This window comes from Chroicocephalus ridibundus, chromosome 21 (genome assembly GCF_963924245.1).
Source record: "Chroicocephalus ridibundus chromosome 21, bChrRid1.1, whole genome shotgun sequence".
Lineage (NCBI taxonomy): Eukaryota > Metazoa > Chordata > Aves > Charadriiformes > Laridae > Chroicocephalus > Chroicocephalus ridibundus.
This window is the reverse complement of record NC_086304.1, coordinates 1,017,270-1,040,153: the sequence shown is the minus strand read 5'-3', so window position 1 is coordinate 1,040,153 and position 22,884 is coordinate 1,017,270. Positions and strand designations below refer to the sequence as shown.

The 22,884-nt window shown below is 50.0% G+C and overlaps 2 protein-coding genes across 7 annotated transcripts in view; one reads left to right on the top strand and one right to left on the bottom strand.

Moving 5' to 3' along the window:
- Positions 1 to 4,854, bottom strand: part of ASH1L (ASH1 like histone lysine methyltransferase) — a 63,118-nt gene extending 58,264 nt beyond the window's left edge. For both annotated transcript variants that reach the window (XM_063357115.1, XM_063357117.1), the window contains exon 1: positions 4,697 to 4,854. The gene's annotated coding sequence lies outside the window, so the exon portion shown is untranslated. The remainder of the gene's footprint in view (positions 1 to 4,696) is intronic.
- Positions 4,855 to 4,969: 115 nt separating this feature from the next.
- DAP3 (death associated protein 3) lies at positions 4,970 to 22,826 on the top strand. Of its 5 annotated transcripts, none has more exons than XM_063357144.1 (14): positions 5,031 to 5,105; positions 6,367 to 6,429; positions 7,122 to 7,168; positions 10,993 to 11,115; positions 17,340 to 17,441; positions 18,217 to 18,325; positions 18,762 to 18,854; positions 19,251 to 19,381; positions 19,738 to 19,818; positions 20,217 to 20,375; positions 20,786 to 20,845; positions 21,538 to 21,627; positions 22,503 to 22,620; positions 22,710 to 22,826. In XM_063357144.1, exons 3-14 carry the CDS (start codon positions 7,127 to 7,129, stop codon positions 22,793 to 22,795), a joined length of 1,194 nt encoding a protein of 397 aa, XP_063213214.1. In that variant the 5' UTR covers positions 5,031 to 5,105; positions 6,367 to 6,429; positions 7,122 to 7,126; the 3' UTR covers positions 22,796 to 22,826. The 5 variants fall into 5 exon arrangements, with proteins under 5 accessions (XP_063213212.1, XP_063213214.1, XP_063213215.1 ...); XM_063357145.1 differs by lacking the exon at positions 5,031 to 5,105 and adding an exon at positions 5,281 to 5,641; XM_063357141.1 differs by lacking the exon at positions 5,031 to 5,105 and adding an exon at positions 5,387 to 5,414.
- The last annotated feature ends 58 nt before the right edge of the window (positions 22,827 to 22,884 follow it).

Sequence of the window (22,884 nt, the reverse complement as noted above, 5' to 3'; positions counted from 1 at the left end):
ATCTATACTGCTGTACCTGGCTCCATATTTACTTGATAGAAGACTTTAAGTAAGTAATTACACTCATATACTGACCTTAGAAACTGCAAGACCAAGACAAAGCACGCATTGAGAATTGAAGAACCGCGTTAAAATCTTATTCTGTGATAACACAGAATCCGTAACTACCGTAGAAACAAAGTCACAGAATTGATGGGTCTCATAAACACATAGCAGGTCATTTTATTTATCCATTAATTCCTCTCTACACAGACAACAAAAATGCTAATCCTGGACCTAATCATCATTTTGCCTCGATCACTGTAATCTTCTCTCCATCTCTCCAATTACCCCACTCTAATTCACAGAAAACGTGTCTGCCAATTTGATCATTTTCATAACCATGAACTGATTAGATCTCATCTCCCCAAATCCCAAGAATGCTTCTTCTTCCCTACCTCATCAAGTTCAAGCTTCCTGTCATTGCCTTCAAGGTGTGCCCAACTGTTCCTTGGTTCTTCGCTTGTTCCCGTTCGTTAGTGTGTTCTGTTTCATCAGTGACAACTGTTATATCTGTTCTCTTCTATTTTTTTCCCCTTTTACTTAAGTAATACCGTTGCTTCCTCTCTGCTACTCTTCACACTGTGTATGCCCCGCTTGCACCAGGATCTTTACCATTCTTCTTGCAGCTTGTGCCTTAAAATCTCCTTGTGGATGTCAATGCAAATGAGCAGCTGAATGACAACAGCCATAGTTCAGAGGCAGCTATAAAAGCTTGCATGAATTTACCCTGATTTGGTACTCTCAAGACCTAAAACTATATTTACCCACGTGATATAAGGTACATATCTGTGTCTTTGCTTGCCACATTTGTTCCATTAATTTGCAAGTCATATTTTTAATGATACTTTGGGCTTCTCCCAGTCAGAAAAATGGACTACAGACTTGCAAAGTACCCGCTTTGATGATAGCGACCCCTGGAAGAGATCCTGGCATGTTTCCACTACAAAGACCGTTATAAGAAAAGCACTATATCCACCTGGTGCACCCAATAAGATTAACTTGAAATTAAAGCAGTGGAGCCTGATGGCCCACCCCACAATCAAGTCTTTTCTAAGCCTGCACACTGTCATTTAACCACACTGCTTCAGAACTTCTAAGACTAGAAAGCACCGCTCTAATCAAGCTGCGTGGCATTCCACATCAGGCCAAGAACTCCGCTCAGCAAGTCCTATCCCACCGCTCACATTTTGCAGACTCACAGCAGGTCTTTCCAAAGTAACATCAACATTTTTTACTTAAAGACTGTTTTTGGATGAAAGAAAGTGCCATTTCCCTGGGGACTCTATTCCAAGACCCAGTCCACATTTTGCAACAACTTTCATCCATGGGATCTTAGACTAACATAGTTTTGCTACAGTAAGAATCATCTAGTATCAAATCTCTACACAGCCTTACAAATTATGATCAAGACATGTCCTAACCATCTCCTCAAACTTCCAGTCTCTCATCCAGTAGACTCCGTAGGTCTCAAATCCCTCCTGTAATCGTTCCTCCCCAAAAAGATTAACTGGGAAGCATTTCAACATCCGTTTTGACACGTGCTACCTAGAAATAAATGGTGTTCATTAATGATTTTTCTAATGCCATATACAGTTTTAATACCTATTATTCATTCTTATTCCCCTGTTGACACACCCAAAGCCCCTTTTGCCCATCATCTGCTAAGATTTCTATTCTTTTGATCCCCTGCTTTTCCTGAAAAAAAATACCAAGGGTTTACTTCTACTGCCAGCTCATACAGACGTTTCCTCCTCTGCCCTCTTAGCAATATTAAATGAGATTTTTTTTTCCTCTGTCCAATTTACTACATCATCTTTATTTCTGCTACTTCTTTTGTTGACAAAAACATATTGTGATTTTATATTTGGAAGGTGAGTATTTGCCTTTTGGTTCTTTCCATCGCTTCAGCTCCAGGGGACAGTAAAAAAAATTCAGCTGAGTGTTTCAAATCCCAGAGTATTACTAGTAACTCTATGGCCTCCCACAATCCCCTCTCACGTTCTTGTCGTCTTTCTTCTGTTACAGAAGACAGCTACCACACTCAGAAGTTCTTTCTCAAAAAGAGAATAAAATGTGTCATAAAACCCCCACTATATTTCTCCACATCATGTATCCTAAGCAGCAACGCGGACCACAGGAGGTCACCAAAACAGAAGTTCAAGGACCTTGGATTATGTATGCGAGTATTTTTTAAACATCTAATGCCTTCCAATGGATTTTTCTGGAGAAAAAAACTCTTTTATACCCACCTAGTAAAAGATAACATAAGGGGGACACAGGAAACCAGTATCTCACCTTTAACTCCTGATGTAATGTGCAAACAATGCCTTTGCCTATGCCAAAACCACCCCAGTGCTAGGATGGCCATACACACCATGTGAGCCACGCTGCGCGACAGGTAATGCTGTCATACAGAAAATTAGGAAGAAATACAGATTTTCCTTTCACAAAATAATCACATTAGGTCTGCATATCAGATTATTTTTTTTCTTTTGGAAAGCTGTGAGAGCACATGACCTCACTGAAATGGAAGAAATGTGTCCACAATGGCAAAAGTCAACCTCTTGCTAATTAATTTTCTTTAAAAAGTCAACAATCCATTTGACAACAATACCTGTTAAAAATAACTGTAATTCAGTAACCACTTGTGCTATTTCCATTTTTCTCTTGTGACAACAGCATTATAATTTACATCAATAAGCCTGTCTCTTGCTCCAACTATTTAAACCGGTCTTTTGTATCCTCAAGGACAGTTTAAACTTCTGAAAACAACTGAAAACAAGCATCTTCTTTTTGTAAATTATGACTCAAATTATTTCACTGTTTACTATCGCTCAAACATTCAGTGCTTTTTAGATGACTGATGACTGCCTGTAGCAATCAAATGCAACTGAAGTCGAAAAAGAAGTTGCGATAGTTATGTCTTTAAAACCAAGATGTACTTAGACCCCCTCAAAATAAAAATCTGTCTTACACTCTTATACAGTTTAGAAATGCTGCCGAAGCTTTAATTTTCGAGTAAGAATGCTCCTTAAGAACTCAAGTAGGCAGACAGATGATGATTTTAGAGCCCATCTCTACCCATATGTTCAACCAGCTGCTAGAACTTCCCCATTCACGCAGAGGCAGAAGCGGCAGGGATGGTCTCAAGGTCCTCAAGGATGACCACACAAAACACATATCTTTCAGGATTCACACCAAAAACCACAATGTTCTTGGGAAACACTGCTTTTGCAGGTGCAATCTTCATTAATGCAAGGAAGACAATCAAAATAAACAACAAAAGATGCAAAAAAGATACACACTGTTGCTGAAAATGAAAACTAAGTAGATTTAAATGTATGAAAGTAAAGTTGCAGATTTCTACCAACAGATTTCTACCCGCAGTCCCCGCTCCCCAAATCTCTCCTAACGAGACTGGAAAGCCAGCGTCAGAACCCACTACCTCCCGTTTCCCTTTCTGGCTCCTGACAACACACAACTACCAGGAGAGCAAATGCGTGTCCTGAGGCCATCTGATGGAAACCCACATTCCAAGCAGCTCCTAGTTCTCTGCTAGGTAATTAACAGGGTGAAGGAACCACAAACCAAAGGCGCAAAGCAGAAGTTAGAAAGCCAGGAGACTATCTAACAGGAAGAAAAGGACAGCAACTCATTTTGGCTTCTGATCTGAAAGATAGGTAAGGCTAAAATACATTAGGCTCAACCATCTAATCCCAAATTATCGGTCAGTAAAACTAAAACAGGTCTGAAAATCCAATGAAAGTAAAATAGCAGAAGCATGCTTTTTGGGGGGTGGATTGCAAGCAGGAAAGTCCACCAGCCACTGACCCAGTAAACCAGCCAAGATCCCAACGAGCCAAAAAAAATGTGAATCCGCCAAAGCACGCTCGGCTCCCCCTGCCCCGCTCCGGGCAGGACCACGCTCATCCCACCGCCTCTGCCCTGCAGGAAAATTTAAGTTTCGGGGTGCGGAGACTTGCCCGCAGACGTGATCACCGGGAAACCCCCCGTCCCGGCCCCGGGCCGCCGCGGGGCTCCCCCGGGGCCGGGGCTGTCAGGCGACATCCCGCCCCCCGCTCCGCGGCCCGGCGCCGGAGCGCGGCTATCCGCCCCCCCGCCCCCGCGGGACCCCGGCCCTACCCCGGGCGTCCCGTCGCGCCCCGGGGCAGCGCTCCTGTCACCGGGACCCCCCGCGCCGCCCCGGGCCCCGCCGGCGGCGCTCCCCCGCCTCCCCGCGCGGCGCGGGCCCGGCTGTCAGGGATCCCCCGCCCCCTCCCGGCGCGGGCCCGGCTGTCAGGGATCCCCCGCCCCGCTTCACGCCGAGGCCTCGCTGGGGTCTCCCGCTCCTCTCCGCTCCGCTCCGGGCGCGGGCCCTGCCGGGGCCCCCCCCGCGCACGCCCGTCGCCGGGGATCCCCCGCCGCCGCCCCGGCAAGCCCCGCCGCCGGGGATGCCCCGCGCCCGCCAACGGGCCCCAGGGCGGCGCGGCGGTCCGCGGCGCGGCGGGGATGCGGGGCAGCGTGCGCCTCGGCGCCGGTGCGGGGCGGGGCGGCCCCCGCGGCGGCTCCCCGGCCGGCCTCCCCTCCCCCCGGGCTCCGGGCCTGAGGCGGTCCCAGTCCCCGCCCGCCGCCCGCTCGCTCGCCCGCTCCGTACCGTGTCAGCGACAACAGGGCCGGGGCCGAGGACGGGCTCCTCCGCGCCGCATCTTCCCAGCCGCCGGCGCGGACGGGGCCAGGGCGGGACCGGGACCGACCGGCCGCCGCTTCAGCCCTGCTCGGAGCCGAGGCAGCGAAACCAAAATGGCGGCGGCTCCTGCTCCACCGCGAGCGAGCGCCCGGCGCCCCGCCTGCCCCGCGCCCGGCCACGCCCCCGCCCGGCCACACCCCTCGGGGCGAGCCCCGCCCCCGCCGGAGTCGGCGCCGTTCGCCCGGCGGTGGGAGGGGCTGCCCCGCCCCGCTCCGCCCCGCCCCGCCTGTCCCTGCGCGGGACCCGTAGCGGCCTGGCGTCATCCGCGGCCTCCGGCGTGGGGGATCCTGTCAGCGGGGCGGGCCCGCCGCCAGCGGTGAGTGCGGGGGCGGCCGGGGGGGACCGCCCGCAGGGCCCGGCTCCGAGGCGCGGCGGCGGCGGGTTGGGCGCAGCCGTGCGGCGGTGGGGCCCGCGGGGCGCTGGCCGGGACGCGGCCCTGCCGGCCGGCCGGCGGCGGCAGGAAGGGGCAGAGCGGCGGCAGGAAGGGGCAGAGCGGCGGCGGGGGAGGAGGAGGGAAGCGGCCTGCGGCGAGCCGGGCGGCCGTTGGGTCGTGTCTGGTTCCCCCTGGCAGGTTTCAGCTCTCCCGGCTCTCTCCGACGGCCCCGTTTCTGGATGCGGCTGAGGGGTGCGCTCGGTGCCTCTCCGTTCCCTCAGCCCCGTGTGTGCCTGGGAAGGGGGAGAACCGCGGGGCGCGGCGGGGAGCGCGTGGGGCGGGCGCTGGGGACAAGGCGCGGGGACACGGACCGTCCGCAGCCAGCTCAGAGCTGTGCCCGTCTCCCGTGTTTCTGGCGCTTGTAGCGAATGTGCGGACAGCAAGCAACCAGAAACGTGTTTTCAGTTTATTCTGGAGAGGTGAGGATTACTTCATGATCTCTGACAGTGTCACTTTCAGGGTTCTCTGCATGGTTTTTAGTAGCAAGTTACATTCCGGCCTGTAAGTCCTTTCCCAAAGGCCACAAGCAGACAGGCTTTTGTTCTAGGATGGAACGGTACGCTGAGCTGGGCAGGTCTTTAACCTGATCCCGGGCCAAATCAGTGAAATGGCCGCAGTTTTGATCCGCTCTTCTACAGAAGCTCCTCTGCCACGGACAGACAAACCCCGGAGAGGAACCCCCACAGCCTGGGTTAAAGTAGCCGTTCAAGAATTCTGTCAATGTTAGAGGTGCCCAAAATAAACGGAAACTTTCAGATTTTTGTGACTCCTTGATTTTACTAGTTGTGTTTGAGAAAACAGCTTTTCCATCCCTACTTTCTTTACTGTTAAAACTGTGATTTGGAACAAATGGGATGCATTCTCACACAGGGCAGAGTTTCTCCTTCCTCGTCCGCTGTACATGCGAGCATGGCAAAGCAAAATGGCCAAAAAAGCCTCCACAGGCGGATACCTTCATTTATTCTTGAAATAGCGAACCTGGGGCTTAGTTTTCACATATGTGTTGTGCATTGATTGTTAGAGGAAAGAATGTAAAGCATCTTTACAAAATTAACGTCCTTCGGTGTGGAGTTATTTTCTCGTTCTGTGCAGTAACAGTTGTAAGTGCCATTCTGTGCAGTTAAATCATCTTTGTCTTGCTTAGCATTAACACTGCAGTTACGCACCGACTCCACTAAGACAGCTATTCCTTCTAAGGAATCACAAGGTAATTATCTCGCTTTGAACGCATTGTGTAACTTATTGCAACCAAGAATTCCTAAAGGATCTTTGCTAGGTACTGTTGTTATTTTCTCCTGAGGAAGTGGTACGAAGGCGGCCTTGAATGCCAGCGGAGATGACAGATTTAACTAATTTACTTACATTTTTGCCTTTATTTTTGCATCAGAATTGCTCAAGTGTTTTGTTTTGGGGTTTTTTCTCCTGTTGCATCAAAGGTGGCTGAGCAGTAGGTATTAATGTAGGACTGGGATGAAGCTGGAAACACAGAAGCATCTTCAGTCCCTGCATTATTCCACTTTCTTCAGAAGAATCACTGGGTAGCCCTTGCTCTTGCATCTCTGAGCAGCTGCAGTCAAAACAGATGCTCTTCCCCAGTAAAAGAATCTGTCCTCCTCACTAGAGGAATGAAATATCTTTACTCATGGAGTAAGTGATTTTGTAAACATCCCTCTGAAAAAAGGCAACAGAATTAGTGGAATATTTTTTTATTGGGCAAATGGTGCTGGTTACCAGTAGTCACCTGTACTGCTGCAGAGCATTCTGACGGTTTGTCTGAAGTAGTTGTGTGCCTAGACTTTAAGCTTTTTGGGCAGGAACAATTCTCTCCTAGCATAAGATATATTAAATGTAAGAAATAAAAAAAACCAAATCCTAAAAAATCCAATTCTGTTTCCGCAGAGAAAATGCTGAGAAGTCTGAAAGGCCTTGTCTACCATCCTCTAAAGGTAAGTCCTGGAATAGCGTGATGCTGCTTCCAGCTGTCCTGTGAACTGGAATGACCATTTACAACTGTAAAAAGTGAGAGTTGTCTTACGTTCGTCATCTAAAAACTTGGTGCCTTCTATAAGCCAGTTGTGTAAACTCCCCGTATGGGCAAGGAGACAGCGTGTGGCTGTTCCTTCTTCTACGTTTCTCTACATGCAAGCGAGCCTGGATAGCCGGCTTAAACGAGACATTTGTTAGAAGACTGAAGCTTAGCGTTCTGCAGCGTCCAGAATGCTGAAATCATGCATCTTCCATGCAAGTGTTTCTCAGAAAACAGAGTCTGCTTGCGCTGCTCTGCTGGGAAGGAAGAAGCCCGTTACACAGAACCACCACCAGCCTTTTACAAAGCCTGCGTCGCTGGTGGGAAGATCGTTGTGCCGAAGACGGCTCAGCACGTCAGGCGGGTGCAGTAGTGTAGTAATATTAGCTCTGCCACAACCACACAGCAGCACTATGTTATCGGTAAAGCCTCCGTGTATTATAAACAGCATAATGAGTTAATGTTGCGGATCTGGAATGACTTCTTAACGGTAAAGAATTTCAGTTGGTTTGTTTGCTCTGCTCTTCTGATGTTTTTTTTGCTAGTACCTAGTGACATGCAGCCATTTTAGAGGATGACTGTAGAACTACTTGTTTCCAGAGACGAGACTCTGGTTTTACAGTACTGTTCGTATGATGGCAGCCTTTATGAAATAAACAGTCTTTTCTAGAGACTTAAGATATGTGGAAACATGTAGGAACAGCTCCACCTTATGGCACATGACTTTGTGATTAATCTCCATGTACCACGTGATAGTTTGCTGCCATTTCAGGGATCCGAGTTAGACTCCGCTGCCCTTTGGCAGACAGAAACTTACTGTAAAATCCACTCTGTGCTCGGAGGATAAACTGCGTTAAAAGATGATGCAAAAACGTGAGAACCTCATGCACGTGTTAGGATTTACTATGCAGAGCTCTACAGCGAGCCAGAAAGGTACACAGATGTGCTTCTGGCGTTCCGCGTGAAGCCAAGGGGATCAGTGATAAGCCACTCTCTTTTGTTCAGGAGGAGGGACCAAGTGGCACGTTGCTACCATAAAGTCGGAATATCTAATGCACGAGCAGTGGTGTTTGAGGTCACTCAAAGGTATTCTTGTAGCCTGTTAAAAATGCAGATGCACTTCTGCATGAATTTTGTAAACGCAAACGCAGTAATTCAAAAAAGGCAAGTCTGTATCTCTCCGGTTCAGGATAACTCTAGGATCTTGTGTTGATTTTGTAGCGGTTCAGAGAGTTCGGAAGGATTTCACGTCTCCAGGTACTTAGAAGCTGCTTCTACAGCCCAGCGCAAGCTTCAGTGCACAAAGGAAAAGTTCCAAAGCGTTACAAGGCTACACAGTGATTTTGAGGAAGACATTTCATGCTAAGGCTTAAAGAAGTGATGTTCTAAAACAGTATCCTTCCGGGAGGAAGATGTAGTGATTTAAAGATGTGATGTGTTCTGTTGGTGGAAAAATAGAAATTCTGTGTACTTGGCTGCAAGAACAGAGAACTTCAGCCTGGAGAAGAGAAGGCTCTGCAGAGACCTTAGAGCCGCCTTCCAGTACCTGAAGGGGGCCTGCAGGAAAGCTGGGGAGGGACTCTGGAGCAGGGAGTGTAATGATAGGATAAGGGATAACGGTTTCAAACTGAGAGAGGTACATTTAGATGAGATATTAGTAAGCAATTCTTTGCTGTGAGGTTGGTGAGGCAGTGGAACAGGTTGCCTGGAGGAGCTGCAGATGCCCCATCCCTGGAGGGGTTCAAGGCCAGGCTGGGTGAGGCTTTGCGCAGCCTGGGCTGGTGGGAGGTGTCCCTGCCCAGGGCAGGGGGGTTGGAACAAGATGATCTTTAAGGTCCCTTCTAACCCAAACCATTCTGTGATCCATGGCTTGACTTCAAGACAAAGCCCGTTCCACACTTGCATCCTGTCTTACTGTGCTGTCCCCTGCTCCCTTCAGAGACCTTTCTAGGAACTGGCTTTTGTACCACAGAGAATCCAACTCCTGCTGATCTGCTGAGATTGTGCTTTTAAAAAAGTGTATCGGTAATACGGGTTTGACTAAGTATCATTCGGCTAAAGTCTTGAGCTGTATCTAGGCTCATTTAAAAACAGAGCACACTCAGAGCAAGAGTTAATCCTTGCTTAATTTTCATTCACCATTACACAGCTCAGGGACAAGGGTTTGTGTGGCGCTCCGGAGAGGGGGTATCCGTGGAGCAGTGAGCTTGCCTTTTCTTTTAACTGAGCAAAGCTCACAGCCCCAAGATGTTCACTTGAGATTTGAGGAGGAGGGAATGTGGGATGTTCAAAGAAAATGAGAGGGACTATGGTTCCAGGCCAGGAATGACCTAGGTCTCACACTTTCAGGGTGAATAGGTGACAATAGTTGCATGCTCTAACTCATGAGTAGTTATTCACTTATTAAATTAGCACTTTAGTGCCTTAATCTAGGCTGTAAATTAAGTTGCTTCTGTGGACTTGACTAAACATAGCCAAATAAGACATCCTAACTGATCGTTTGGATTTGAGGAGGAAAAGAACATTGTAGGAACAAGAGAAGGTGGTGACAAAAGTGAATGTTTACAGATCTTCCAAATTTACACTGCGGTAGTTTGTTATATAGGTATCCAGCGTCGAGTACGAACCCGTTTAATTCCTTCCCTATAAGGGGAGCGAGTGCCGAAGTGCTGATTCGGGAGTCCGTTGTGTGTTTAACACAGGGTGTGGGGTAATCTGACATTACGCTGTCTTCTGAGCCCATGTGGCTTTCAGATGACCCCCGGAGGAAAAGGCAGATGACAGCAGGGTTGCATCATGCCACGGAGAACTGAAACAGCTGCTCCTGCCTCTAAACTTCAGTTTATGGCTGTTCTCATCTATGTAGACAGACAAAATAGGAAACTACGTGCCGTGTTTACAGTTGGAGCCTGCAACTGTTGCAGTCAGTAATATGAAGGGTGGCTTTCGGTTTTGCTTGCTTTGGTCACCACCTCTGTTTGGAGCGTACGCTTTTTTAATTCATTGACAAATGCTTATATTTTCTTTCACCATAACGTGAGAAAACGCTTGTCCTTCTACTACTCGCTTTCTCGCCTATTTCGGCTGGGCTTTACGGGCATGCTTCAGCAGTCTGTCTCTGGAAAAAAGAATTAATCAGTTTAGCCGGCTGTTTCGGTTTCTCAGCCACGGCTGTATTATAATCAAAGAGTCTGTATGCAGGGACATGGTTAGGAAAATCAGTGCAGGGAATGTAATTATAAATATCAAATAGTGGGCAGCGCTGCGCTAATCCCTCAATAATTTATGTGATTATGGATTACTAGACAGCTTGAATTTTCAAGGTACTAGCTACTATTCATCAGTGTAGGCAGAAACATTGTGGGAAGTTCCCAGCGATTAGACCTTAATGGCTGAACTTGCGCTCTTAAGCAATCTTGAAGGTGACAACTCTTCCAGGTACAGGGCTTGGCTCCCCAGGCGACTTACCGTGGTAGCCAACGGAAGTGAATGGAAATGCTTTAGAAGCAGCCATCTGAATGTGAAAAGTAGTTCTAAAGCGTGTGTGTTTTCATGACGAATTTACATTCTAGTGATGAATTTTCATTCTAACAGCAGAGAATTCTATTCTGTATTGCATGCTACCTTGGCCCAATCATACTGTGCATGCAACGCGTGCACAAAACAGACTACTGACTGGATGTTTTACCCGTAATCTTTGACTGCTGAGAAGTTTGTTGCCTGTTTGCCTTTTTCTTTCCATAGTTGGACCATGGGTATGCCCTCCATACAGCAGCCAAGGATTGCTTAAGTTACGTCGCCAGCCAGGATGTCCAAACAGTGGCAGAAAGACCAAGAGCAGTTTTCTGTACCAGCGAGAATGACCCGGTGAGTTGCTGCCCCAGTTGTTACTGTCAGACAGCAAGTGCCTAAATTCTACCAGTCTCCCTGTGGACGTGCTGGAGCTTACTGGGATTGTGTTGTTCTAGTAAACGTAAGGGAAGGGAGTGCCTGGGCCTAATAACAGGCATCTGGACCACGGTCCCCAGGTCAGAGGAGAAGAGGCCATCGCTCTGCAGTGCCCCTGCCTGGGTTTGAACAGGACAGGGCTGGTCCTCTGCCTTGTTCTCCCGGGAACAAGTATTGATTCCTTTGCTATAGTTGCACAGATGAGATAAACTGTGTATTGTAGAAGCTCAGATGTGGCTCATCTTGTCATCAGACACCATTAATTTCAACTCCAGGGTTATTCTTCCCTGACTAACCTCCCCAAATTGGCTATGAAGGAGGATAAAAAACACACCCCAGATGACCTCAGCGCAGCACAGCTCTCCAGCATCATAATTCCAGCCTCACACTCTCCGTCTCAAGCACAGAATGAAGTGGAATAAATGAATGGAATAAGCCTTTGAGGTGCTTTTCTGCTGCCTCTGTAATTGGAGTCTTTCAATACTGATTCCTCTGGGGTCTCTATGGAAACAGCAGCATGCAGATGATCTTACTCACGTGATGCGAGTGTCTCTATAGATTGCACAGAAGAGTCCAGATGGCAAGGATTGTCCCCACTGTCCTGTGCCTACCATTTACGTTGCCAGGCAACTGGCTGTGGCATTCTGACTTCATGTGCCTGATGTTTGGCGACAACCGCCATTGCGTATTAATTTATCAGATCAGCATTCCTCAGACTTGCTGTACTGCAGATCGCGTGTTGCAGCAGAGAGGTTCTGCTGGCTCGCTTCATCAGCAAACCTGATAGCTCTGACTGCACCCGTGCTTGTGCACTGTAAAGTCCCATTAAAAATGGATTAAGAAGACCAGATGAAAATTAAATTTTTAGTACAACTTAGCTTTTATATACCTTTCCATTAGCAAAACACAAAGTGACTATAAACATGAGGATAAAGATACTGACCCACTTTACAGATGTAGGAGCTGAAGTGTGAAGGAATTTACCCAAGGTTATGCAGCAATCAGTGATGAAACCGAGAATGAAAATGGTCTCTGGAGTACTACTCTTCTGTTGGAGTCCACAGAAAACACTGCTGTGCAAAAACACAGGTGCTGTTAGTCCATGTCCCAACACGTGCAGGAGAACTCTAGGGAATCCAGCCCAGAGTTTGAAATGCAGCTCTGCTTGGAAAAAGACCGAAGTCTCTCGCAGTAGGTCTCCTCTTTGGTCTGTCTCCAAGTAACATCTCCTTACTGCACAGGAGCTATTCACTAGCCAGGTTTTTAAAATGTTCTTCCTGTTGCTAAGATTTGCTGACCAATAAACACCAGACCGGCAACTCAAGCAGCTTAGATGATAGCAGTTTGCTGAAGCTACCAAACGGTACCTTTGGCAAACCTGTGCGTACCTCAAACCCCGCGGCTGTACTGAGGTAAAGCAGACAGCACAGGACGCATTCACCTGTCCTACAAGTACCATCCCTCAGTAAGGTATGGAATACAGATGTAGTTACCATGGGCTTTTCAGAGCAGAGGGAGGGAAAAAGATAAGAGAAAAGGCCTGCTGCATGCTGAAAGACTGAAAATCTGGTCTGAAGGGAGGGAGACCGACACGCAGCAAGAATCCCGGGGCTGCAGAATTCATGGGTCTGCAACAGAGCTGCAGCAGATGTGCATGAAGAGTCCCTCAAGGAACTGGGAAAAGCAAAACCATAGAACGGTTAGAGTTGGAGGAGACCTTAAAGATCATCCAGTGCGACCCCCTGCCCTGGGCAGGGACACCTCCCACCAGCCCAGGTGGCTCCAAGCCCCGTCCAACCTGGCCTTGAACCCCTCCAGGGATGGGGCAGCCACAGCTTCTCTGGGCAACCTGGGCCAGGCGCTCACCGCCCTCGGAAGAAGGAATTTCTTCCCCACATCTCATCTCAATCTCCCCTCTTTTGGTTTCAACCCATTCCCAACGTCCCGTGGCTCCCCTCCCTGCTCCAGAGTCCCTCCCCAGCTTTCCCGGAGCCCCTTGAGGGACTGGAAGGGGCTCCAAGGTCTCCGCGGAGCCTTCTCTTCTCCAGGCTGACCCCCCCCAGCTCTCTCAGCCTGTCCTCCCAGCAGAGGGGCTCCAGCCCTCCCAGCAGCTCCGGGGCCTCCTCCGGCCCCGCTCCCACAGCTCCGTGTCTCTCCTGTGCCGAGGCCCCGGAGCTGGAGGCAGCGCTGCAGGGGGGTCTCCCCCGAGGGGAGCAGAGGGGCAGAATCCCCCCCCTCGCCCCCCTGCCCACGCTGCTGGGGATGCAGCCCAGGCTGGGGGGGGGTTCTGTGCTGCCAGCGCACGTTGCTGGGGCGTGTTGAGCTTCTGATCCATCAACACCCCCAAGTCCTTCTCTCAGGGCTGCTCCTCAGCCATTCTCTGCCCAGCCTGGATTTGTGCTGAGGATTTCCCCAGCCCAGGTGCAGGACCTTGCACTTGGCTTGGTTGAACTTCATGAGGTTTGCATGGACCCACCTCTCAAGCCTGTCCAGGTCCCTCTGGATGGTATCCCTTCCCTCTAGTGTGTCGACTGCGCCACACAGCTTGGTGCTGTTGGCAAATTTGCTGAGGGTGCACTCAATCCCACTGTCCATGTTTCCGACAAAGATGTTAAACAGCACCGGTCTCAGTACTGACCCCTGAGCACGCCACTTGTCACTGGTCTCCACTTGGATATTGAGCTGTTGACCACAACTCTCTGAGTGTGGCCATCCATACAGTTCCTTATCCACCAAGTGGTCCATCCATCAAAGCCACGTCTCTCCAATTTAGAGACAAGGATGATGTGTGGGACAGTGCCAAATGCTTTGCACAAGTCCAGGTAGATGATGTCAGTTGTTCTTCCCTTATCCAACAACGCTCTAATGTCATCGTGGAAGGCCACCAAATTTGTCAGGCGCGATTTGCCCTTGGTGAAGCCATGTTGCTGTCACCGATCACCTCCTTATTTTCTATGTGCCTTAGCAGAGATTCCAGGAGGATCTGCTCCTTGACCTTGCCAGGCGCAGAAGTGAGACTGACTGGTCTGCAGTTCCCCAAGTCTTCCTTTTTTCCCTTTTTGAAAATGGGGGTTATGTTTCCCTTTTTCCAGTCAGTGGGAACTTCACGAGACTGCCACAACTTCTCAAATGGGATGGATGGTGGCTTGGAAACTTTATCTGCCAATTCCCTTAGGACCTGCGGATGAATCTCATCATCCCGTGGACTTGTGCACCTTTGGGTTTCTCAGATGGTCTCGAACCTGGTCTTCTCCTACAGCAGGCTGTTCCTTGTTCACCCAGGCCCTGCCTTTGCCTTCTGTGACTTGGACAGTTTGGTTAGAGCCCTTGCTGGTGAAGACTGAGGCAAAAAAGTTGTTGAGTACTTCAGCTTTGTCCACATACCAGGTGACCAGGTCTCCCATTTCCTTCTGGAGAGAGCCCACATCTTCCCTAGTCTTCCTTCTGGCTCTGACATACCTATAGAAGCTTTTTTTGTTGCCCTTGACATCCCTGGCCAGATTTAACTATCTGGGCTTTAGCTTTCCTAACCTGATCTCTGGCTGCTTGGATAATTTCTCTGTATTCCCAGAATACCCATCCTTGCTTCCACCCTCTGTAGGCTTCCTTTTTCTGAGTTTGTTCAGGAGCTTCTTGTTCATCCTGGCGTTCAGCCAAGGCTACGGTTGAGCTTCACATTCTCCACCAGCCCCTCCTTGTTGGTGAGAACAAGGTCCAGCATGGCTCCTCTCCTCGTTGGCTCTTCTGTCACTTGGAGAAGGAAGTTATCATTGACACATTCCAGAAACCTCCTGGATTGCTTATGGTCTGCTGTGTTGTCCCTCCAACAGATACCGGGGTGGCTGAAGTCTCCCATGAGGACCAGGGCTTGTGAATGTGAGGCTGCTCCTATCTGTCTACAGAGGGCCTCATCCACTTGGTCTTCCTGGTCTTGTGGCCTGTAGCAGACCCTCACTGTAATGTCGCCTGTCCCTGCCCTGCCTTTAATCCTGACCCATAAGCTCTCTGTCAGCTCCTCATCCATCCCCAGGTGGAACTCCGTGCACTCCAGCTGGTCATCGATGTAGAGGGCAACACCCCCTCCCCATCTCCCCTGCCTGTCCTTCCTGAAGAGCCTGTATCCCTCCATTCCAACACTGCAGTCATAGGAGCCATCCCACCTTGTCTCCATGATGCCATGAGATGAGAGCCCTGCAGGCATGCATACATCTCTGACTCCTCTTTCTTCCCCACGCTATGTGCGTTTGCATAGAGGCACTTGAGCTGGGCCACCGACGAAGCTGGCTTACTGGCTGGAGTGGCTGGAATTCCTTTGTGCTGCACTCCAGGTGCTCTCCTGCTGGCCTGCAACCCTTCTCCGGGTTTTGGGCATCTATTACTGGTGTTGGCATCATACTGGTAGGAGCAGGATGGGTTGTGGTTCCCCTCAGCCGGCAACTCTACCGTAAAGCCCTCGTCACACGCTTGGCGAGCCTCTGAGCGAAGATGCCGAACCCCTTCTCCGACAGGTGGACGCCATCCAGCCCCAGCAGACCAGCTTTCTCAAAGCGAGTCTAAGTAGCCAAACCCCTGGCTGGGGCACCTGGCCCTGTCAACCCCCTTCCCTTTCTCCGGGAGGATTCAGGCAGGCAGGACTCAAACTTGTAGGGCCAGCTGCTCGCGTGGCTTCACGTGAGGAAGGCAGCAGGCAGCCAGGCCGGGGCAGCAGGCCCTCTCACAGCTTTCCTCCCTCATCCGCTCATCCGGTCAAACCACGCGAAGGCCAGGCTGCACGGGGCGGCGCCCAGGCCCAGACCAGGATTGTCTCGTCTGTCCTAGGCCTCGGTAAATTAAGCCCTGGGTCTACAATGAAGCTAATGAGGAATATAAGGAAAGGTTGGATCAGCCCCCAAATCTGCTAAAGCTGGCAGAAATCATGACTGCTTCCTTTTCTTTCTGGATAGTAAATAAAACTACTTTTTCTGGATCGTTATTAGGCAAAATAAAGAAAACAAGGAAGTTGTTATATTCTGATTCCGTCTCAACCAAAACAGAAGCAATGCACAAGAATAGAGAGGAAGATTTTTGCACTTTGAATCCATGGAAAGGCGCAGAAACGGTAGAGCAGGACATGACAGAAGCTTCAAAGCTTGGCACAAAGCTGCTAAAAAAGCCAGAAAAAGCGTGGCACAAAAGTTGCTAGAAGTCACACGGGAAGTGCTGCAGAACGGTGTCTCTCTATACCCTGTGCTAATTATGCAAGACACAAAAGCTGGTGAGCAGACCAAGAGTAAATAGCTAAGAGCTTTGCAAGTATTGCGTGCTAGGAAAATAGAATAAAGGGAAAAACCAGGGATGTAGAACAAGGCATGAAACGGGTATTAAATTTTCAGATACCAGTAACGACCGCGTCTGGGAGTGCATAGACAGATCTTAAAGTAATCGCTATAAATAAACGCAGAACGATGCAAGTCTGCTGGAGGAATAATACTGACCGCTTATGTCACAGCAAGGGACTTGGAATTACTGCCCCAAAAAACAGGTCGTGAGTTCGTAGGCAGACAGTTCTAGTTAGCAAGGCAAACGGCGTGTCAGGAAATACTATTGACAGACAGCAAAGAACAAACCAGGAAACATAATTTTGTTGCAGACTTAAAGGAAGTAAATTTGAATCCAGCAGAGAGCTCAGAAGGGGATCGTATTGCTGTTAAGGTATTGTGATGACAGGAAGCACAAGTGGGCCAATGGAAGATTAGATAAATTCATGAAGTACAAGTGGGCCAATGGAAGATTAGATAAATTCATGAAGTACAAGTGGGCCAATGGAAGATTAGATAAATTCATGAAGTACAAGTGGGCCAATGGAAGATTCACGAAGCACAGGGCCACCGGTGCCCGCAGAACGCAGTGGTTCACATACAAGCTGAAGGAATCCCTGTGTTGCCCGTAGGATGTCCTGTCTTTAGGCTCCTCCTAAGCATCTCCCGGTAGTGTCCTGATGCTGTAATTCCTGCTTTATTTTAATATGCTGGTTCTTCTGACTCTCAGGAAGCAGGCACTCGCTGTGAGCGTTCCCTCCCTGCTCCGTTCTCACAGGCTCCCGTCTCCAGAAAAAGAGGTATCAGACTTTCCCGAATGTTACAGTTTGCATTTTACCTTCCCAGGCCAACCACACCGAGCACCACGAGGGTCGCCATTACAGCATTCCGCTCGAGGAGGTGAAAGCGGTGTTTCCACACGGACTGCCCTATCGCTTCCAGCAGCAGGTACTTTATTGTAGAGCTGATTTGTAGGGAGTGGGCTGGTGTGTGGGACGAACGGGACCCATCGGGTAAGCACAGGACCTTCCTGTTGGAGCAGGGGAGGCTGGTGTGCTGCAAGAATGCAATTGTTCCTGGTCCTTACTGTTATTTTCTACACCTAAAGAGTCAGCCTAACCAGAACAGTCAGAAGGGTGTGAGGATTCCACTTTAGGCAATATTCTATCCAATATTTTTTGTTTCTGAGTACGTAATGGATTACAGAAATATTTTCCACAGTTACATGTGTATATGAAACAGGCCATCTCATGAGATAAGTTTGTATCAGCAACAAAAAAATCCTGCCTCTCGATTTCTGTTGGGAGACGGATCATGATGGTCAGGCTTCGTAAGCAGCTAACGCAGCCTGCCTGCCTGGGTTTAGGAACAGATGCTTTATCTCCGAGTTCGTAATTCTCGGCGGTCAAGTTCTGATTCATTGACAGGCCAGTTGGCCTCCCCTCCATCCCTGAGGACGTGATGGAACAGCTAATGCTGGAAACCACTTCCAGGCACACAAAGGACAGGAAAGTCATCAGGGGTAGTCGGCATGGCATCACCAAGGGCAGGTCACGCTTGGAACCTGATGGACTTTTCTGATGGCCTGACTGGCCTGGTAGAGGAGGGGAGAGCAGCGGACACTCAGACCCCGCAGAGTAACGGTTGGAGACAGAGTCATGCCAGGAACAGCAGTGGTGTGCCAGCACCTAGCGTCGTCTTCATATTTTGTTCCTTTTCTCAGATTAAGACCTTCAACGAAGCCTGCCTGATGGTGCGGAAACCAGCTCTAGAGCTTTTCACTTACCTGAAAAGCTCCAACTTTGCGCACCCAGCTGTCAGATATGTGATCTGTATCTTTTACCGCTTACTCGTGGTAGAATGCCAGTTACATACAAGCACCTGATGTTCTGGTCCTATGCTGACTGCTGTGGTTTGCTCATCAGGAGGTGGTTCTGCCACCTGTCTGTCGTCGGCAAAGCTAGCCTGAGAAGTTCATGAAGCCTGTATACTTTTATTCTAAGCCACAGTTGGCTTACGGCACAGATCTACAATCGGGGCTGTCAGCACAACTAAGGGAATGGGAATGGGAATCATCAGCCCTGATGTTGTGGGCTGGGGGGAGAAGGAACTCTATAGGCTGGTTTGCTGCTGAACAAAAGTACGATGGAATGCCATCCTTGCCTTCACCACCTCTGAACTTCCTGCATGCCTTTGGCAAAAGAATTGCGGTCAAGTAGAAATGTAAGTGTTTTTTTCGGAGACTTTCCTTGACAGTCCGTGTTGGAGATGGTGAGAAAGGAACGGGGAAAACCATGACTCTGTGTCACGTGGTTCACTACTGCGCAAGGCAGGGCTGGCTGGTGCTGCACGTCCCGGACGGTAAGGCCACCGATGCTCTCGGTGTTACTACAGCAAATGCACGTGCTGATCCGCAAGGTGCTGCTTCAGGAGAAAGACCCTTTGTTTTTCCATAGGCTTATAAAGCACAAACCCCCAAAATAAAGCAGACGATAATTAAGTTATTTTCACATGCTCTCACATGTTTATTGTAGTCAGTCTTGTGCTCCCTGCTGTCGATGAGCATGACAGGAGACACGCCGCCTGTGGGCCTGCGTGACCTCCTCTGCTCTCAAGGGAGAGTCTTCTCCACTAAGGGTGGAAGACTTTTCTTACCAGTGTAGCAGAATAAGGATGAGAGATACAAACACAGCCCCACTCCCCAACTCATACAATTATTTTGCCTTAAAATAAGCAACTGTTCTATTTTGCTTACAGCTCATCTCTGGGTGAAGAACTGCAGGGAGCTTATGCAGTCTTCCTATAACAAAGAACGGCTTGACCAGCCTTTGCAAGCATCTTTCTGGCTCAAGAACTTCAAAACCTCAAACGAGCGCTTCCTAAAAGAGGTTTGTAGAGCCTGCCAGGCTCCCTCAGGGACTGCGCGTTCATGGGCTTCCTGTCACTGAGCACCTCCATGCGAATGCTAGGTTTGCTCATTTTCGAGAAATGCTTCGTGTGTTACTGCATCCAAACCCACAAACCCTACCCTCTGCTGGAATTCACTTTTGTAGAAAAAGGACTTTAAATCCCCAGTGGGGATTTAAATCCAGACAGTGGGGATGGCTGTTTGCAATGAATACTTCTCCCGGGTTCTGCACTAGTCTTTAACGCTGGCAAAGAACCAGGAATCTTGCCATCCAGACTTCCCTGGCTGCCTTTGCGCCACTGAGTTCCCAGTCTAATCGCAGTTCTCTTACCGCAGATAAAAACACAAAAGAAATACGTGTGGGGCAAACGCGAAAGCACCGAGGCAGGCAGACCGCTGGGTGAAGTGGTGGAGCAGGTAAGGAACAACAACTGCTTCTGGCTTGCTCTCGCCTTTCATTGAACATCCCGTCATCGTGCACGTAGAACAAATCGCTTCTAAAGATCTGACAGATAGGAGTTCTAGGAAACGGAAGGCGTTTCCCTATCAAGAAGGTGGCTGCAAAAAATGTTGTGGCAGGTGTGATGGAAGTTGTACAGAGAACGTGGGTAGAAGCAAAAATTAGAGTCTGAAAGTTCCTGCCTCTTTGATGCTCGTACCTTAGACCAGATTGCTCCTTTGAAAGGAACAGACAGACTCTTCACTGTCGTTTCATCTTCCTTCCCCCTTAGAAAGGGCAGACAGTGCCCAAAGTTGCCAGCATTGTATATTAGCCAGAAAACCAACCTGAATTATGTGCCTTTTCCCGCTTGAAGGGTTTAGCTCGCGTGAGAAATGCCAGCGATGCTGTAGGGGTTGTGCTGAAAGAGATCAAGCAGCAATGTCATCTTGGCTCATTCCGACTTCTCGTGGCAGTGGATGGTGTCAACGCACTCTGGGGAAGGACTACGTTAAAGAAGGAAGACAAAAGCCCCGTAAGAAGTGACCTGCTGTGATATTTCTGCACTCCTGCTGCAAGGGAGAGCAGAGGAGGGTGTTTTGTTCATTTTTCAGTTCTGTAGTAATCCCTGAAAGACATACATTTGGCTTTGCTAGCTTGGAGGGACCTGCAAAGTTCATATTATGCTTTAGACCATTTTTTACAAAAGAAAGTTCTCTCAGTAAGAGAAAAGTGCATCTGCGCCTTGTTACAGCAGGAAAGGTGTGGGCATTTCCCTGTGTAAAGTTACCAAGGCTGAATGCTGCAGTGCTAAGTGCAAGCAAAAAAGAAATGCATCTAAAGGATGCACGTGATCCTTCCAGTCTGATTTAAAATAGGGGAGGGAAATTTATGTCTCAGATAGAAACTGCTGTCAAAAAAAGTGATACAGACGATCTTCACCAGGTTTCTCCAGAGGAGCTGACGCTTGTGTACAATCTAAGGAAGATGATGATGAACGATTGGGTGAGTTCGGTCTGTACCTTTGGGGGTGTTATTCTCAGCAATTAAAGCTACACGCTGATAAGCGCAGAGCTACAGATCTAACGTCCCGCGGCTCCTTCAGTGAAGGAGAGATGAGCGCAGTGCGACTGGTAGGGGTTTGTCTCCCATCAGTGTTTCTGACATCGCCTGAAGAGAATAAGAACAGGTCGAATACATAACAACACTTTTCTTGATTGCCGTGCCAAACGCTTCCTGAGCGAGAGGTATTTGATAACCCTTAGGACACTTCGGTTTATGATTTTTTGAACTAATGGGAACTTTTAGTTTCTAAATGTTTTGCTTTAGGAGGACAACTTCTGCTTCTTTTTCACTCCCCCGGATGCTAGTATCTCTAACAGGTAGTCTTTAGATTTAAACGTATATAGAAGAGTCCTTTTTGAAGTTGCTTCGGTAGAAAGCCATTTATAGGTAAGAATGCCACGTTTAAGTGCCAGCCCTGGAAACACCAGCCATGTGTTCCCCATGCTGCCCGTGTACGTGGAGCAGCCCGGGGTCACACGGAGGAGCATTACAAGAAGTCCATTATACAGAATTTTGGAATTGAAGTAACTATAAGATCAAAGAAGGAGATCCCTCACTTGTTTCAGATCAGTCCGTACCTAGTTCACACATGCCACGTTTACAGCTAAAAGGGCTTCTGATCTCCCTTGCAGAATGGAGGTGCTATTGTGGCAACCCTCAGCCAGACCGGCTCTCTCTTCAGACCCAGTTCTGCCTATTTGCCCCAGCAGTTGCTGGGAAAGGTGAGTCATGGGCCCTTTATTTTCATGGAAAAGAAACAGAAATCCTGGTTTGGGAACTGCCATCTGGACGTGAGCCAGCAGTGTGCCCAGGGGGCCAAGAAGGCCAACAGCACCCTGGCCCGTACCAGCAGGAGTGTGGCCAGCAGGACCGGGGCAGTGACCGTCCCCCTGAACTCGGCACTGGTGAGGCCCCCCCTCAGGTGCTGTGTCCAGTTTTGGGCCCCTCACTCCAGGAAAGACACTGAGGGGCTGGAGCGGGTCCAGAGAAGGGCAACGGAGCCGGTGAGGGGTCTGGAGCAGGAGTCCTGCGAGGAGCGGCTGAGGGAGCTGGGGGTGTTCAGCCTGGAGAAAAGGGGGCTGAGGGGAGACCTCGCTCTCTACAGCTCCCTGAAAGGAGGGGGTAGCCGGGGGGGGTCGGGCTCTTACCCCAAGGAACAGGCGATGGGACAAGAGGGAACAGCCTCAAGTTCTGCCAGGGGAGGTTTAGGATGGATATTAGGAGAAATTCCTTCAGCAAAAGGGCTGTCAGGCATTGGAAGAGGCTGCCCAGGGCAGTGGTGGAGTCGCCATCCCTGGAGGGGTTTAAAAGCCGGGCAGACGCGGTGCTGAGGGACGTGGGTCAGTGGGGGTTTGGGCAGGGTTGGGGTGATGGTTGGACTCGATGCTCTGGAGGGTCCCTTCCAGCCTCCACCGTTCTGTCATTCTGTAGCTGCCCGTGGGGGGGTCACGGCCTGCACGCCCCATCCGGACCCCAGACGTCCCTCCTGGCTCCTATGGACGGACTCCGCCTGGGCTCGGGGGCGGCCGGGCCACGTCCCCTCCCGCGGCGGGGATCGGGCGGTGGCGGGGGGTCTCACCCTCGCCTTTCCTTCCAGGAGGGCTTTGACGCGCTGGACCCCTTTGTGCCCATCCCGGTCCCCAACTACAGCCCGCAGGAGTTCGAGAGCTGCTACCGCTACTACCTGGAGCGCAAGTGGCTGCAGCACGAGAAAGGTCGGCTCCGGGAGCGGGGGGGGACGGGACGGCGGGGGCCCGGTGTCCCCCGGGGGAGCCGGTGTCCCCAACGCCCCTCTCTCCCGCAGCGCGCACCGAGGACGGGAAGGAGGAGCTGCGGTTCCTGAGCGGCTCCAACCCGCGGCAGCTGGAGCGGCTGGCGGGGCCCCTTTAGCCAAATAAAGGCCGCGGCGGCGGCGGATCCAGCCCGGTGTCCCTGTCCCTGTCCCTGTCCCTGTCCCTGTCCGGGTCGGTCTCCGCCTC

Excerpts from the sequence above, each read along its gene's own strand:
- DAP3 (XM_063357141.1), top strand. Across the intron at positions 20,376-20,785 it reads AGAAGGAAGACAAAAGCCCC|GTTTCTCCAGAGGAGCTGAC; the intron begins GTAAGAAGTGAC and ends GATCTTCACCAG. Across the intron at positions 22,621-22,709 it reads GTGGCTGCAGCACGAGAAAG|CGCGCACCGAGGACGGGAAG; the intron begins GTCGGCTCCGGG and ends TCTCTCCCGCAG.